At 45.1% G+C, this 18,490-nt stretch overlaps 1 protein-coding gene across 1 annotated transcript in view; it reads left to right on the forward strand.

Annotated features, from left to right (window-relative positions):
* The first annotated feature begins 7,277 nt into the window (after nucleotides 1–7,277).
* B4GALT5 (beta-1,4-galactosyltransferase 5) overlaps nucleotides 7,278–18,490 on the forward strand; it is a 72,333-nt gene continuing 61,120 nt past the window's right edge. Inside the window, exon 1 of the mRNA XM_032879001.1 lies at nucleotides 7,278–7,392. Within this exon, the coding sequence (XP_032734892.1) occupies nucleotides 7,278–7,392 (115 nt within the window). The remainder of the gene's footprint in view (nucleotides 7,393–18,490) is intronic.

Below are 18,490 nucleotides of genomic sequence, written 5' to 3' on the forward strand. Positions count from 1 at the left end.
ATTTCTGGTAGCATTAATAAAAATGCCTGGCACATAGTTTGGTACTTGATAAACATTTGCTGAATGGGAAAATTACTTTTTGGCACACCTGGGTGGCTCAGTATGTTGAACATTTGAGTCTTCATCTTGGCTCAGGTCTTGTTCTCAGGGTTGTAAGTTCAAGCCCCTCACTGGGCTCCACACTGGGCATGGAGCCTACTTCAAAACAAAACAAAACAAAGCAAAGCAAAACAAAACAAAAAAAGAAAATTAGTTCTATCAGCTAATACTTCCCAGGAGCAACCTTATGCCTTAGGCCTTCCTGTCCAGGACAGAAAAGACAGTGGCAGAATTTTTAAAAGGGGTATAAATCAGTCTTTGATGGCAAAGACATAGCCCTTTCTAGAATCAGCATTCTTGGAAGACTTTTGCTGACTCTTTTATACCAGTTCCTCATATCTTTCTCTCTACAGAGGAGTTTCACGGCAGAAGAACAGAGCCTTGGAAAAGTCAGATCATAGCAACTGTGGGTGAGGCAGGAAGTCACAGGAACCGACATTCACTGCTGCGAGGAGTGTAAATTGGTACACCCATTTTGAAAACCAATTTGGAAATAGTTTAGCAGAAGATGTGCAAACCCTATTGCTCAGCAAATCCACTCTCATATGTACGTGCTCTGGAGAAACTCTTGTCCACATGCACAGGATATGTATAGAAGGATAATATCACTGTAGAGCAAACCACTCTAAGCTTAGTGTGTAAACAAGAACTATTTTATTATGCTCATGGATGTGGAAAGGGCACAGTGGGGACAGCATGTCTGAGGCTTCAGCTGGGAAGACGGGTCTAGGGTGACTTCACAGCTAGGGCCTGGAATATCTAAAGAGTCGTTCTCTCTCGTGTCTTGGGATTGATGCTGACTATTGATCAGAGCACCCATCTGTGGCCATTCCATGTGGCTTCCTCATAGCGTGGTGGCTAAAGGTTCCAAAGGTGTGTGTCCCAACCAACAAGTCAGAAGCTGTGTAGTATCATTTCCACGTCTTTTTATTGGCTTGTAAGTGATTCATAATCCCACCCAGATTCAAAGAAAGGGGAATTAAAGAAAGTTCTAGAAGCGCATGGAGATGGGAAATACTGCTGAGACCATCTTTGGAAAACACACCCCACCACAGAGGCCCATAGCAGCAGTGTTTGCATTAGGCCACAGGCCCTTATCCAAACCCCAGGGGGCCAGATGTGCTTTGAAATTGTGAAGGTCACAGAATTTTGAAAGGTTATACAGTACATACACTGAATATTTATATAACACCCCTTGAGAGGGATAGGTCAGTCTGTAAACAAAAAATCTACGTATTTCCTCAGTGGAATGTATGAATATTCACAGTGAGATAAAGATTATAGATAACTTTCTGTCTATTGAGGTCAAGTTTCACCACTGAAGATGTTTAAGCTGGGTCAGGTCTGGCTGCCGAATAAATTATGAAAAGTCTTTTAGGTCTTAGGTTTTTTTGGATTTTGAATTTTAGCAAAGGACTGATGGGCCCATAATAGTAAAAAAGGAAACAACCTGAACAGATATCATCATGGAAGAAGACTTGAAAAGTGTGGCCTTGTTATGCAGTGAAACGCCACATACTAGTGCAAATGAGTAAAGTCAAGCTACCTGCTTCACTGTGGTTATAGCTCATAAAAATAATGTTGAGAGAATGCATGTTGCAGAGAAGTATATTCATGATCAGTTAGGGTAAGCCACGATAAGCCGCAGTAGTAAACAGCCCCTGTATCTCAGAGGCTTAAAACAAAGCTTTATGTCTTGATCATGATGGGGTTGGGGTGTTTCCTCCTCACCCTGGAACTCAGCTGGTGGGGCATCAGCTCTGCAGATCATTGGTGGTTACTGTGGTAGAGGGAAAAGAGTGGCAAAGGAAGTACTGCCTGGCTGAAGCTTACCAGGGTGAGCCCCCCAGTCAACGCTCAGTCAACGGGCATTCCTGGTGCAGGAAGCGTTCAGTGCCAGGGTTCTCGGACACAGAGAGCAGTTACACACATGTCAATGATCTTTATCTGCTCATGCCTCTGGGAGTTTGAACTGAGATAGTCATTGCTCTATGATGTTATCCTACTACTGGTGATTAGTGTCAGTGGATTGAGCAATGGCTTCCTCAGGGTGGATTCCTGGGACCTCCAGTAGAGTCAGAGAGGGTAGGAAGGGCATGGATTCACTTGTGACCTTACTTTATGCTGTGGGTCCTTTTCTTCATGTGTTTGATTTGGGCAAGCCTGTTTACTGGGTGCTGACAAGCACACATGAGACCCAACTTGTACTCTCTGGGGTTTCTCCAGGGATCTCCCCTTTCTTTAGGTTACTCCCCTCCTCCAGAACCTTCAAGGGCTCCCTATGGCCCACAGGAAAGAGTGTGAGAACAGCAACAGTGACTGAGTACCTGTTGTGTGCCAGACGCTTTATAGATACTATTGCAAATCTTCCTCGTAGAAACCTCTGGAGGAAGGAATGTGGAAACGGAGGCTCAGAGAGGTGGAATGACTTGTCCAGATCACAGGGTGAGAACAAGGAAGGGGCAGGACTGGCTGGTCTCCAGATCTTTCTGACTCAGGGCCCCCTGCTGAGCCACAGGGGTCAAGTCACCTCCAGCCTCACCCCTTTTCTTTCCCTTGTCCTGGGGCTGACAGGCTGCTCCAACCAGGCACGCCTCCTCTCACTGCCCCTTGAGCCAGCCTGTCTCAACTCCCCTTCAAAGACCATCTGGAATCTCACGGAACGCCTCCCCCTGACTGTTGGCATGAGTCCTGTCCCTACCACCTTGTACCACAGTTACCCACTCTCCTGTCGGTCCTGAATTCTGAGAACCTCCTCTTGGGTCCCTATGGACCCACCAAGGCCAACATGCTCAGAGCACACCCGTGATTTCTTCATTCCTCCAGCAATTATTGAGCACCTACTAAGTGCCTGGCACTAGGTGCTAGATGCAAGGATATAGCACAAAAGGAAACAAAATCCCTCACATCATGGAGCTTATATTCTGATACAGGACACAGAAAACAAATAAATAAACAGATACATGTATAATATCATGTCAGGGATGAAAAGTACTATGAAGATTAAAAAAAAAAAAAAAAGCTAGGTAAGGGGAGAGAGAGTTCCGGCGTGGAAAGGTATTTTAGAAGAAAGGTCTCTTAGGGGGCTACCACCTGAGCAGAGACCTGAATGCAGTGAACTTGTTTGACCGATGGCTGAATGGTAGAGGAGGGATGAAGGAATGGACGCATGTTTGAACAAGCTGGAAACCTAACATGAGATGAAAAGGTAGAAAAAAAATCCCAATCTTTTTCAGTACCGTGTTATTTCTGATAGGACAGGAGTGGAGATTGGTCATCATCAGTACCTAGTCCAGATGTAGGAAGGCTTCTCTGTCTCTTTTTATAGGGGAACAGCAGAATTCCATGCCCGCCTAGGCTAGGCTGGAGGCCAATGGTGAGGACATTTGCTTTGAGTCGGCTGCATCTCCACAACCCCCCTTCCTAACTGGAGCCCATTTTGTGAACTCCAGAGGGGCCAGACCCTCTTTTTCCTTGTGGGGTCAGAAGTGTAGAAGTCTCTGAAATATTTCCAGACCCCACCCCCCAGCCCCCATGCACCGAAGAAGGCGATCCTAGGAGTGCCATTATTTTATAGATGGGGAAAGATGGAGTGCTGGATTCCAACAGAGCCATTCGGAGTCAGGTCAGCCTGCTCTCAAGGACGGAAGTACCTCTTCCCTTGGCTTCCACAGCACTCAGTCTCCCAGCTTTGCCTCCTGCCTCTCCACCTGCTTGGCAGAGTCACACTTTCCTACTACTGTGCCGTTCAAAGAGGGACTTCCTTAAACCTTGGGGGCAGCTCTCCCTCTCTTCCTCAGAAACATGTTCCACAGATGGTATCAAGGTGTGCTTTTCCTTTGCATTTTCAGAAGATTGAAGCAGCTTTTCATTGGCTTATTGGCCATTTAGATACCTTTTATGAAATGCCTGGTCAAGTCTTTTTTTTTTTTTTTAACTTATTTGGTTGTCAGTCTTGTTGTCTCTGTAAGTCGGTGGGTTTTTAAAAAAAATTCTGTATGAGTTCTTATAAGCTATGTATTTCTATTTCTTTTTACAGTGCTGCCTGTCATTTTCCTTACTGGTGCCTTTTGATGATGAGAAATTCTTATTTTAAACAGCCCTTTTTATCAAAATTTCCCCTCTGTTTGGTGTTTGTTCCTCTGACAAATCTCTGCCCACCCCAAAGACATGAAGATATTCTTCATCTAAAAGCTTTTTTGTGATCTTTCACATTCAGATTTACAATCCATCTTGAATTGATTTTGTGGATAGTATAAGGTAGGAGTGAACAGTCTCTTTTTTTTCCCCCCACGTGGAAATCTAATTGATCCAGCACTGGTTCAGTTAAACAAAACATTGCATGGTGGTGTACAGCTGTTCATTGTATCATTTGTTCAACTTCTCCATAGGTTAAAAAAATGTTTTAAATAAAATGTTGGGAGAAATTATTTAAAAAAGGTACAGACACTGTTGTAGGTAAATAAATACTATGGAAATAAGTCCAAATGCAATGGATAAGTCTTAATTTGATATTGTTGAGAAAACAGCTATAAAAGACATCCTTAAGGCAATTGGGGAAATTTGGGAATGCACTGGCTATTATGGCATATTATAGTGTGATTGTTCATTCTCGTAGGTGTGATATTATTATTGTGGTTATGTAGGAGAACGTAATTTTTCTTAGGATTTTTGCTGAAGGATTTCTTCATGAAATACCACCAGTAAGGCATCAACTTACTTTTTAAAGGATTTTTTTTTTAAGATTTTATTTATTTATTTGACAGAGATCACAAGTAGGCAGAGAGGCAGGCAGAGAGAGAGGAGGAAGCAGGCTCCCTGCTGAGCAGAGAACCCAGCACCCTGGGATCATGACCTGAGCCGAAGGCAGAGGCTTTAACCCACTGAGCCACCCAGCGCCCCTTGGCAGCAACTTACTTTTAAATAATTTGGGGGTGGGGTGGGATCTGGACTTAGGAATATAGAAAGATAAATCTGGAAAAATGATAACACTTGTTGAATCCAGGTGGAGAGTGTACAGGTGCTCCTTGTACCGTTCTTTGAACTTTTCTGTATGTTTGAAAATGATTACTACAGACATGGCGGGGTGGGGGGCGTGCCATGGTGTGGGTCCAACAAGAAGTAGTTGCTGGTCAGATTATTCCAGCTACTTCGACACTTCTGGTCGAGGGCCTCAGCTCAGCTATCTCATTTACTCTAAATCATATGCCTGCGGCTGTGGGCAGCACTGGGTCCATTTTACAACTAATGAATAGGATCTGAGGGGTAAGTGACTTAGCCTAAGGTCACACAGCCAGCTGAGACCAAGCAAAGATTTGAACCCCAATTTGAGTCAAAATTCTCTGCTTTTATTTTTTGTTGTTTATGCTTCTTCTGGCCCATCCCACTTCCTAAGGGTGTTGGTCAGGTGAGAGCCATGTGCATTTACCATGTGCTTGACTCTGTGTGTATTACGCAAATCCTCACAACGACCCCATGCAGTTATTACTAATAATAACCCCCACCTTACTGAGAGGCACAGAGAGGTTAAGTAACTTGTCTAAAGTCACTCAGCTAAAAATGGAAGAGCTAGGAGTCGGGGAACCTAGAAGGCTTGGTTCTAGAGACCTTGCTTGAAGGGTCAAATACCGTAAAAAGTAGAAATCACTTAGGAATAGAAAGCAGGATTATTGTTGGTTCTCAGAGAATGCTGCAAAGTCCTCTCTCCTCCTGACAGCTTCTGCCATTCCAAGGCAGCCTCTCCAGGTTTGAGATGTGCCTACACAGGGAATACTTTCCTCCCCAATTCAGCTGGGAGCTTCCTGAAGCTGGGGCTAGTTTTTCTGGCCCTGTGAGTTTGTAGTGACTGCCTACTGTCTCTGGAGGTCTTATGGCCTGGGGCTGATGTTAAAGCATTGTTTTGATTGTGCTCGAACACTATTCTATGGAGTAGGATGCCAATTTACCTGCAGGATGAGAATTAGGAGGCCCAGGGAATGCTGAACTAAGTTACCACCTAGTGGTCGCAGGTCGGGCAGCCTTGGGAGACAGCTCAGTTTGGATGTGAGCCCTTACTGCTTCTCTAGAACAGGAATAAGAAGAGCACACATTTTAGGGCTGCTGGGGCAGTTTAATGAGATAACAAGACCCGCGCCTTTCAACCCAAGCCTTCACGTTGATAACTGTTATCATTACACTTCTTACGGTTCTGCGGGGTGGACCTTGCCTTGCCTAGAGGTCTAATCTCATTCGCGCTGCTCTACTTTGCCTCACTAGATTTTATCTGTGCTGGCCTTGGATAAACTGGGGACAGAGGAAGCTCTTTAACCTCAGGGTCTTTGTGCCCACCGTTCGCCCTTTTGCGTCTCACCTGCTCATCGAGGACTTCCTTGACCACGCTAGCCTGCCTCCAAGACATTCTCCTGTTTTATTGTGTTCATATCATTTATCAGTTCCCGATACTATGATTTGTCTCCTTTTCTCCTCCCATTTGAGTGTAAGTTCACGAGGACAGATTTTGTCTGTTTTTTCTTTGTAGCATCCCCAGCACCAAGAACAGTGTCTAGTCTATGTCTGGCCTTCAATAAATGGTGAAATGAATGAATGAATGAATGAATGAATGAGTGAAGATGCATGCCGAGCCCCTATGCCTACAATCTCCGCTCCACTGTCGCAGCTGGCTACCAGCCGCGTCCGACAATGCAGACGGCCCCTTGGCTCTGGGGCTGGGGGCGCCCACGAGCGGAGCCGATTGGCATTTGAGCGACGCTCCCCGAAAGCCTGGGCGGTGGCTGCGCCAGAAGAGGGGCTGTCGCCATTTAGCGACGTTCCCTGAGGGCCGCCGCTCCGCCGCGGGAGCCGGACCGGGGGGTCGGGCCGGCAGCGCGCGCGCGCCGGTCTTTTGCGACGGTGCCCGGCGGCGCTGGTCCCGCCCCCGCCCCGCCTCCCGCGCCGTGCGCCCCGCCCCGTCTCTGCCGCTGTGCTCGCTCCGGGCCGCTCAGGCCCCCCGCCCGCTTCATGTGGCCCGGCCCGCGGCGGCCGGCGGCAGGGAGCGGTGAGGCGGCGGCTGGGAGCGGCGGCCGAAGAGGCCCGGGAGGTGGTGGCCGAGGCCCAGGCAGCGGCGGCCGCCCAGGAGGCGGCGGACGGGGAGCGGCGGGAGCAGGCCCGGCCCGGCTCGCCAGCGGCTGCCCGGCTGCAGCATGCGCGTCCGCCGGGGGCTGCTGCGGCTGCCGCGCCGCTCGCTGCTCGCCGCGCTCTTCTTCTTCTCGCTGTCGTCCTCGCTGCTCTACTTCGTTTATGTGGCGCCCGGCATAGGTAGGAAGGGGGCCTGGAGTCCTGGGAGGGGGCTGCCACTCCGGCCTCGGGGGGGATTCCGGGAGCCCCCCCGCCCAACCCTGACGGAACTCCCGCCCGAGCCTGGCCTTCAGAATACTGCGGGGACCCCGGCCCGACCCTCGGGAGACCCCACGCCCGACCCTCGGGGGACGCCGGGACATTCCCGCTCTCTGCACCCCGACCGGCCCTGGAACCCACACCCGCCCCCGGCTAGCCTCCCACGCACCCCCGGTCCTCCTAACCCCATCCCCTGGCGAACCCGACTGTACCTCCACCCCCGCCCCCCGAGCCGGGACGCCCCCTTTCCCGCCCTTGCCTCGCTCGAGCCCCCCTTCCCGCTGCTAGGCTCGAGAACTCCCGTTCATCCTCCCTCGGGGTCTCCCGACGCCCCGGTTCCCGGCATTCGGCTGACCCTGAACCCCCTCGGCCCGCCTGCTAATCCTGGCCGAGCCCAGGGGCTCGGGTCTCGAGGTGCCCCACCTCCCCGGTTCCCATCCATCCTTCCCCTCTTTCCTCCCGGTTGAGTTCACCGTTTCCTGCTCCCCCTCCCTATCCTTTCTTCCCTCCACTTTCCTGTTACATCCACCTCCAGGTCCTCCTCCCCAGCATACACATTCCTCTCTTCTTGGCGGCCCCTTTCCTCACTGGGTGACACCCCCCCACCTTATGGAGGTCCACCCCATTCAATCTAACCCTTGAGCGACCCAGGCCGTCTCCCCTGCTCTGTCTCCTCCCCCCTCCCCCAAGGGCACACCCTTGTTGTTACCTCCGCCCCTGTACCTCTTTTCCTTCCCCAAATTCTCTGCGCCCCTATCCCCCCCCCCCCCCCCCCCCCCCCACCCCCCCCCCCCCCCCCCGTTCCAGTCCTCCGTCACAGTTTCCTCCTTGAACGAAGACTTGGGGAAAGGTTTGTCTGGATGTTTCCACGCTTTTGCTGCTGCCCTCCCCTAGTCTCAAGGTAGAAGGTGGCCCTTTAGTATCCTAAGGCTCCTGCTCAGGGACCGAAAGGACATGTAAATTGGCCCTAGAGGAGAATTTGTGATAAGAGCCTTGGGGAAATGGTGCCAGGTGGGAGGGAGGAGCATGGAGAAAAAATGGAATGGGAACTCATTCTTCTCGAAGGCATGTCCTTTAAAGGCGAGGCAGTCTCTGGGGAAACTGAACACTGCCCACAGATTTTGTAAGACCACCGAGCGGACATTTAGGACATGAAGAAAGAGATTGGAAGGAAATACAGCATGAGGGTTAAGGTCAGAGGACAGTGAGGTCAGACTAGGATTCAAATCCCTGTCCTTTATGACCTTGGGCAAGTTAACAGGCCTCAGCTTTTCTCCTCTATAAAATGGGAGTATTAATCTTAACCTTATGGGGTTTTAAGGAAGGAAATAAATTCCCTTTTAAAGCACTTACAGTGCATAGGGAGTGTTTGTGTGTGTGTGTGTGTGTGTGTGTGTGTGTGTTTTAAAGCAGTTATATGTAACTTTTCAGAAAGACAGGAGTAGATGGAAGGTTTAAAGAAGGTATTTGTCTGACATGGTGTCACCACTGGCTCTAGAGAAAACTTCAGTTCAGGGTGAGGAATGACCAGAAGATGCTGTTGGAGCTGGGGCAAGGAGAGTGAATTCTGCTCTAAAAGGTCTGGGTCGTTTGGATGTTAGGAAAGGGTTGATGGTTTAACTATAGGGGAATGCCCTTTAGGATTGTAGTAATGCCCAGTGCCATTCTCTGTTGACCTGTCAACACTGAACTAGCTGAATAGAGAAATTTCCAGATAGAGCAGGAGATTGTCTCCTGATTTTTTTTTTTTTTAAGAGCATATTTCACCTAATGGTGAATATTGATGATCTGTACTGTAAACTAGATCTGGGAAGGTAGAAAAGGCAACATCAGATTGTCCTAACAGTTCATGAAGTATCTAAGGAAAAAGCATCCCTCTGGGAGAGTACAGTATGTGGTCTGACGGATCAGATGAGGAGATAGGAATTTTGGCAGAACAATAACAGGTGCATAATTAGTGGAACTAATTGAGAAAAGAGGTCATTAACATATTGGATCTCAGACTCAATAACAATGGGTGTGAAATGATAGATTTGGACCTCGATGCAGTCAGTCTTGCAGCCATAACCACTTCCAGTGATGGGGGTTATTTCTGTTGTTTGTACATAAATCAGCCATATCTACATGCAGCATAATCCCACTGGGATGGTGGTCACTTTAGATTAGAGAGGTTAGAAGCCAGATTCTCCAGCAGAAACGGAACTTACCAATTTACTTAAAATTCCTCAAGGATAGATTTTTAGGTCAGTGGAACCCCAGTGTAAAGTAATGGGCACCTACTGTGCTTAGATTCTTGTATCACTGATAAGTGAAAAAGTTGCAAAGTACTTAAATTTTCACTAGTTTCTACTTAAACGGAAGTCTTCCAAAGGGCAGATCTACTTAAGATTCAAATTTTGTTAGTGGGAAAGGCAAGCCATAAAAAAGATGTGGAATGGCTTTAGGGCTCCTGCAAGCACAGTTACATTCAATGGTTTGGTGTTTTTTTTTGTGTGTGTTTTTTTTTTTTTTTTAAATCTTGGCTTCTTGCTAATAGGCTTAATTTTTCAAACGACCAGCTTTGGACAGTGGGGTGGCAAATCTTTCCAAAGGTTAAGGCAATCTAGAGAAATACAAGGTTTTATGTGCCTTGGGTTGTGAAGACCTTAATTTGAGACAATTATTAAAATAAGCTTAGAAAATAGTATTAGGTTTAACCATATGAAATTTCCGTTTTTGCAGGTCAAAAATGGTTTGTATAGTGGCAGCGTGATAGTAGTTCAACCTAATTCATTTCAAGAGTATGACAGTTCTGACTTCTGGCATAATGGAAAGTGTTAGACTTACATTTCCTTCTGGGTTTAATTTTTTCCAGTCCTGCTTCTGATTTACTTTATATACCTTTTGACCGTGTTTTTTGCTCAAGGGTCTAAAGAGAAATAGTCCAAAGAGCGTGTTACAGTTGTGTTCGGAAATAGGTAGACTTGAATTGAATTTGAGATAAGAGAAAAATCATGTCAGTTATAAATGTGTTTTTTTTTTTTAAAGATTTTATTTATTTATTTGACAGACAGAGATCAAAAGTAGGCAGAGAGGCAGGCAGAGAGAGGAGGAAGCAGGCTCCCTGCTGAGCAGAGAGCCTGATGCGGGACTCGATCCTAGGACCCTGGGATCGTGACCTGAGCCGAAGGCAGAGGCTTTAACCCACTGAGCCACCCAGGCGCCCAGTTATAAATGTTTTAAAGTTGTTCATATATGATACAATCCAGTCCCAATGTCAGCCTACTCATTAACTTAGTATTTTTCGGATCTAATGCCAGCTTTTAATATTGGTGACCTATAGTCTGAGAGCAAAGGGAAATTTTCCTGGATTTGAGGGTCATCTGAAATGGGGCTAATGGTGCCATTTGACTTAGAAAATTGGATGTGAGGAGTGTTAACTAAATCTAACTGTAGTGTGTTCGTAACAGAGTGCTCTCAATTAACTTTAATATCCCTATCCAAATCCAGTTAGGGATTTCAAAGTACAGCTTCACTGGACATTACATTTTTGTTATGAATTCAGAAGTAGTGTCTTACATCAGTAGTTTGAAAGTAGGAATGAAAAGGATGGGACAGAAATGTGGTGTGGGGTGCCTGGGTGGCTCCGTCAGTTAAGCACCTGACTCTCCATCTCAGTTCAGGAATTGATCTCGGTGGTGAGTGCAAGCCCCAGATTGGGCTCCGTGCCCACTTTAAAGAAGAAAAAGAAAAAGAAGGAAAGAAAGAGAGATGGAGATGGTGGATAAGAGGAAGCTGAGGTGGTGATGAAGATGCGTTCACGCCTCCTCTCTTGCTCTCTCCCAGCCACACAGCCTGATTGATTCTCATTTACTGAGTCACTGTTTCACCTGTCCTGGTGAAATATCCCTATGCATTTCAGAGTTCTGAAGAAAACTTTGAACATACTTATATGATGCTTTAACTTAAAAAAAAAAGAGAGAAAAAGAGATCTAACAGCTCAGAGTATACCCATATTCCCATCTGACCAGGTCTTTTAGAAGATAAGTGAACTATTTATAGACATACATATGAAGTGCTGATTGGAAAACATCTAATAAGTTTATGGTGCCCTCAGATGGGAAGGCTGTAGAGAGGTTATTGACCTTCGCGAGTAGAGAGGTTATTGACCTTCGCGAGTTGGTAAAATAGTTAACCAGTTTTGGGAGAGGTGCCTGTTCCTGGTTAGAGGTACTAGTCTATTGATGAAATTTCATTAATTGAAGTTCTGCTACTTAAACTGATTTTCCTTTGCCCTTTGATTATTGAGGAAAGGAAATAGGGAATGATTTTTCCCTTTTGGTCTGCTTGGTTCCAAGAAAAGTTTGATTTATAGCTGGCTTTTGTAGAGCAGGAACCAGTAATTCTAATTCTACCTGATTTGGCCAAATGACCTTGAGCAGGTCACTTGATTCTCCGATCTTACAATTGGGAAAAGCCCAAAACTGTTTGAAAAACTAGAAGTGCATCTTAGCCAAACTTTTTTTTGAAAGACTTACTTGAGATGGCGGGAGAGAGAGGGAGAGAGCATGTGAGTGCACAAGGTCAGGGGGAGGGGATGGAGGGAGAGGAAGAAGCCGGCACTCTGCTGAGCAGGGAGCCTGACGGGGGGCTCAGTCCCAGAGCAGATGCTTAACTGACTGAGCCACCTAGGCACCCCTTAACCAAACTTTTATTTTTACTTATTTATTTATTTATTTTTTATTTTTTTAATTTATTTTATTTTTTAAAGATTTTATTTATTATTTATTTGACAGAGAGATCACAAGCAGGCAGAGAGGCAGGCAGAGAGAGAGGAGGAAGCAGGCTCCCCGCCGAGCAGAGAGCCCGATGCGGGGCTCGATCCCAGGACTCCGAGATCATGACCTGAGCCGAAGGCAGCGGCTTAACCCACTGAGCCACCCAGGCGCCCCCATTTATTTTATTTTTTTTTAAGATTTTATTTATTTATTTGAGAGAGAGAGCATGAGAGGAGAGAGGTCAGCGAGAGAAGCAGACTCCCCGCAGAGCAGGGAGCCCGATGTAGGACTCGATCCCGGACTCTATCCCGGGACTCCAGGATCATGACCTGAGTGGAAGACAGTCGCTCAACCAACTGAGCCACACAGGCGCCCCTTAACTAAACTTTTAATGAGATGTTTTTATATACAGAAAGTTGATAATTCATTCATATTCTGTATAAATATTAGACCTAAGATTTTAGATAAGATACACGTTTTATGCGGTGCCTGGGTGGCTCAGTGCTTTAAGCCACTGTCTTGGGCTTAAGTCATGATCTCAGGGTCCTGGGATCGGGCCCCCGCATCGGGCTCTCTGCTCAGCCGGTGGGAGCCTGCTTCCCTCTCTCTCTCTGCCTGCCTCTCTGCCTGCTTGTGATCTCTCTCTGTCAAATAAATAAAATCTTAAAAAAAAGATACATGTTTTATGTAATCAAATGCAACCTTTTCTTTTTTTTAGGATTTTATTTATTTACTTGAGAAAGACAGAGATGGCTAGAAAGCGGGGAGGAGAGGGAGAAGCAGGCTCCCCACCATGCAGGGCTCAGTCCCAGAACCCTGGGACCATGACCCCGACTGAAGGGACCAGCTGAGCTACCTGGGTGCCCTCGAATGCAACTTTCTCTAATAACCACAGGAAAATTTCAGATTCCCCACAGTTTAGTATGAGAACGGCCTTTTTTCTTTTTTCTTCTCACATGAAAATGTCCTCTAAATGCTAGTGCACATAGTTCTTGAGCTTTTGTGGAAGGATATACATGTGGTGGAATGTGTGTTATGGTAAAAAAGTAAGAAACCTCGTCCTGTTAAAGAACCCCACCTCCCACATGCCCATGAGCACTCACTCTCTCAAATATTTTTTGAGTTGTGTCATTCTAGAAGGAAACCATATTTAGGGAACAGGTTGAAGTTTTAAAACCTAACCGCACACTTTTGACCAGGACTTTGGTGATGTTTTACGGCTTCCTTGCAGAATTTTGTTACATTGGAAACAAGGTCTGAGTTTGGAGTCGAAATTTCTTTAGCAGTGAAAGTATGCTAATCTTGGACAGTCTTTAGAAGCAGTATCAGTTCCAGTTCCAGACTGTCAGTGGTGTAGCCAGTAGATGATTCTGCTCTAATTCTGACATTTCTCCCCACCCCCAACAGCTTGGCAGGCCAGTGGGAGCAGCATATATTAAATTACCAGGAAGAAGGGTCTCTGTGTTGCTATGATTCTTTAGAACTCTTCAGGAGAGAAGAAATTCCAAAGCTGTAAAAACCAAAATGCTCTCGACTTGCCCAGTTTTGCAACTTTTTTGATCATGGAAGATCTGTCGGACACATCTAGCCACGTAAAGCAAGCAGAACTTGCAGAAGCAAGAAATAAGGGATGTGATGCTGCTGAGACCTGTCAAAGAAATAGAGAAAACGGGGGGTTAACACTGGCCAAGATAAAGGATAATCAGAAGCAAACAGATTGGGTGTGGCTTGGAAGAGGTTAATGGAGAGGTTTCGAGAGGAGAGGCAGGCCAGCATACGACTAGCATAAGGCCCTTACTCTTTAAGTTTCTAATAACACTAGCTGAGTAAGTGTGTGCCTGCCCTTGCACAATAGGTGCATTTTTGTAGAAAATTGTGAGAAAATGAATGTGAGATCTATGGGTCAATAATTAGTATTTGAATGTCTGCCTATTATGTTACCAGCTATGGGAGGGAAATGCATGAATTCTAGACTTCTGACTGCTTCTTTTGTTTATAGATGATCACATAAGCCCACGTGGAGTCATTAACTCACCCAAAATGGAGAATGATAAGATATCCCTGAGGTATACAAAAAAATATGGTTGAAAAGACAAAATTAATCACAAGAACAACTAGGGAAAAATAGGAGATAGTTTGTAGTTAGTTGCTAAATTATATGACACTCGTTCTTAATGAGGTGGGAGTTCAGGCAGGCATTCATTCCTTTATTCAACCCGTCGTTCTTTTGAGTGTCTCCTCTTGTCTAATACGCTTTTGTGTATGGAGCAGTCTAGAAATGAATAAAGCAGAATGTTTCTGCAATCATGGTGGCTTTTACATCAGCGAGAGGGTTTTGCCCTTATAGTGCTTTTATTCTAATGTGAGGCGCAGCCAGTGCAGAGGACAGTTTCGGATAGTGGTGGGAGTGACTGAGTGTGTTTTAGATTGAGTGGTTAGGGAAAGCCTTGTTGAAGAGGTGATACTTGCCTTGACTGTCGCTGACACGTCTTGGGGTGGTGGGCAAGGTAGGGGTGGGGGGTACCCCACACATGTAAAAGATGGACAAGGATGAGTTTGAGTGAAGGTTGACTGGATATTTTCAATGATGGGAAGAGTGGTAAAAGATGAATTTGGAAAGGTGGGAGGGCTCAGGTCATGTAGGACTCTGGAGCCATGGGAAGGACTTGTAGGAGAGGGATAAACATTAGCTTTGAAATCAGCCATACCTAGGTTTAAATCAACCCACTGAATGGGCAGATTTTTTAAAAAAATATTTTACTTCTTTTTAAGTAGGCTCTACACCCAGAGTGGGGCTAGAACTCACCACGCTGAGATTAAGAATCACCTGCTCTACTGCCTACCGCCAGGTCCCTCAGGCAAATTATTTTCAGTTTTCTTACCTACCAGGTAGAAGATACTATCTTCCACAAGGGCTGTTGTGAGAAACGAGTATACATGTAAAGGGGTTTACGCAGAGCTTGAAGCCCCACATTACAGTGATTATTTGTAAATGGGAGAAATCCTCTCTGGCCTCATGCTAGTGTGACACAGAGCTGGAAGGACCCGGGCTCCAGTCCGGCTAACTAGATGGGAAGTGTTACCTCAGTGTTTTCTCCTCTGTAAACGGAGGACTTGGGTGACAGGACAGATTCTAGGGTCCCTTTCAGGTCTGAGGTTACATGAGTCTAAGCAAGTGTGGGTTGAATCTTCAAGTAGAAGAAGGTGTGACAACTTAGGTCAAGTTAAAGCACCCCATTTTTAAAAATGCAGGTTCCCCCTCACTTGGTTTCCCATCTTTGATGAAGTGCTGAGCCGTGGCTTCTGTGGCACTGCTGGAGTGATGAGGTGTTTGTGTGAGTCTGCACATGGCCCGGTTTCACCCTTTAGGGTGATGGAAAAGTTTACACCCTGCAGTCTCTTGTTTTCGGACACTTGGCCCTACAAAGAATTTTTGCACTGAAGCCTATATGTTTGAAATCACTATGACAAAAATTTGCATTGTCTTGGTCAAGGGAAAAACTAAAAAGAATTTTATGGCAATATCTTCAGGATGTTAAGACCGTTTTTCCCTTTTTTCTTTTCTTTCCTTTCCTTTCCTTTCCTTTCTTCTTCTTTTTTTTTTTCCCCCTTTCTTTTTTTTTTTCTTTGTCCTTGGGGAAATCCTTTTAAGTTTTCATCTGCTAAATCTGTCCTTTCCCTAGTTTCACACTTTTGCTTTTAAGCATGAGAGAGAGCCCTGGACTCGTTAGCTCCTGGCCCATCCTCCCTCTCCTAGGTAATTGATGTTAAGTGAAAATGAATATTACATTTTGACCCAGTAAATTCTTTTTTATATTGTGGCTTCATACAAAGAACACTCATGCCTCCCGCTGATCCCCTGAATGCAGCGTTTTCCCAGGCACAGGAGTCCCACGGAATCTTTTAGAGTCCTGTCCCCCCTCCTTTGCTGGTTTGAGTAAGCAGTTACTAGACTCAGGTGTTGTTCTTCCTCCTCCCCAGATTACAGATACCAGGTATTCTGCAGCGACTAGAAGGGAAGCTGGTCATTGTTTCTGAGTTGCCTTAGTTACTGTCATCAATTATGAACAGTTCTCGGAGGTGATTCCTGGCCTAATTATGGTGATGAAAATGCTGTGGGGTGTCAGGTACAGGCAGGCGTGGATTGTAGGGAAGCTCAGTGTTGTGTTTTAAAACTTAAATTAATCTAGGCTGTGCTAGTGAGCATGACTGTTTATTATTTTTATTAAAGAGCTGTAAAACACATAGATATAAAGAGGGAACTGTGTTCTTCACCCTCCACATGGTGCTAAAAGTATGATTAATAGACATTTAAACCTTTAGCTCAGTTCTCATTGTTGAACAACTGTGCGCTCAGAAAGATGGGAAAACAGGAATTTTTTTTTTCCTCGTAAAACTGCTCATTATCCCATTTTGAGGAGTTCTCCTTCTAGGCACCGTGTCTAAATTGTACTCAGGCTTGTGATGTTTATATTTTCTTTTCTCTCTTTTTAATATTTTATGTATTTATCTGAGAGTGAAAGCGTGTGCGGGAGGAAGGGCAGAAGGGGAGGGAGAGTGAGAATCCAAAGCTGAGTCCCCGCAGAGCATCAGGCCTTATGCAGGGGCTTGATCCCACCACCCTGAGATCATGACCTGAACCTAAACCAACCAGCCCAACTACAACTAAGCCCAACCAGCTGAGCTACCCAGACACCACTATGTTTTCTGATTGGTAGACCATTGTCCTCTGAAGCCAGAAAATAGTATTTTCCTAATTGCTGAGATGTGGTCACATTTGTGTATTTAAAAAAAAAAAAATCCTTTATTCCAGTTTAGAAAATGACAAATTGGCAACTTAAGTAAGTTAAACCATGTGGACCAAAGATGGTAGTAGACTGGCGTTAGGATTTTTCATGTACTTTACATAAAAGCATTTAATCTTTTAACTTAAGATTAACACTCACTTTATCTGTATCCTCATAACCTATAGAGAGAGTAGTGATAGGAAAGTTTTCTGGGTTGTGATTGTGATTGTGATTTTTCTTGTGCCAGGATAGCGCCTAGCACATTGTACGCACTTAAAATATTTAATGAAATGAATGAGGATAACTGTTGTCTGGTCAGCCAGCCTCTTCATTGTTGGGATTATATTTACTCTGGGGGAAGGATCACTGCTTCTGTTAATCCTGATTTTGAAGTGACTTTGATTCCGTTTTGCCCCATGCTACTTTGGACTTGTTTTCCTTGCTGTTTCTTTGGGGTGAATACATATAATATGATGTTTGTTATATATTTTGGTAATTTAAATGTGTAATTCTGTGGCTTTAATTATATTCACAGTGTTATGCAACCATTGCTGATGTTCCCCAAAATTTCATCACCCCAAGCAGAAACTCTGTTCCCACTAAGCAATAATTCCTCATTCCCCTTTCCTCAGCCCCTGTTACCATCTGATCTAATGTCTGTCAATATGAATTTGCCTTTTTCTAGGTGCTTCACATAAGTGGAATCATCATACAGTCCTTTTGTATCTAGCTTATTTCACTTTGCGTCATGTTTTCAAGTCTCATCCATGTGAAAGCATGTATCAGAACTTCGTTCTTTTTATGGCTGTGTAATACTCCCGTGTATGTGTCTGCCACCACACTTTGTTTATTCATCTGTTGATGAGCACATGAATGGTTTTCACCTTTTGGGTATGTGAGTAAGTTCTGCTCTGAACTTTGGTGTTCAAATGTCTATTTGAGTCCCTGTTTTTAATTCTTTTGGGTATATATTTAGGATTGCAATTGCTAGGTAACATAATTCTAGTTAATTTTTTGAGGAACTGCCCAACTTTTCTACAGGGACTGCACACCATTTTACATTCCCACCAGCAGAGGATGAGGGTTCCAGTTTCCCACATCCTGGGCACACTTGTTATTTTCCTTTTTTTTTTTGGTTTTGTGTCTTTGTTTTGTTTTTGTTTTTAAAAGCATAGGCATCTTAGTAGGTGTGAAGTGATTGCTCATTGTGGTTTTGCTTTGCATTTCCTTAATGACAGATGATCAGCATCTTTTCATGTGTTTATTGGCCATTTGTGTATCTTATTTGGAGAAATGTCTGTTCTGGTCCTTTGCCCATTTTTTAAATTCGATTGTCTGTTGTTGAATTGTGAGAAGCTCTCTATATTTTCTGAATATTAAACCGTTACCACATGTATGGTTTGCAGATAACTCCTCCCATTCTGTGGGTTGTCTCTTCATTCTCTCCACAGTGTCCTTTGATGTGCAAAAATTTTT

This window comes from Lontra canadensis, unplaced genomic scaffold (assembly GCF_010015895.1).
Source record: "Lontra canadensis isolate GAN:19392208 unplaced genomic scaffold, GSC_riverotter_1.0 scaffold65, whole genome shotgun sequence".
Taxonomy (NCBI): domain Eukaryota; kingdom Metazoa; phylum Chordata; class Mammalia; order Carnivora; family Mustelidae; genus Lontra; species Lontra canadensis.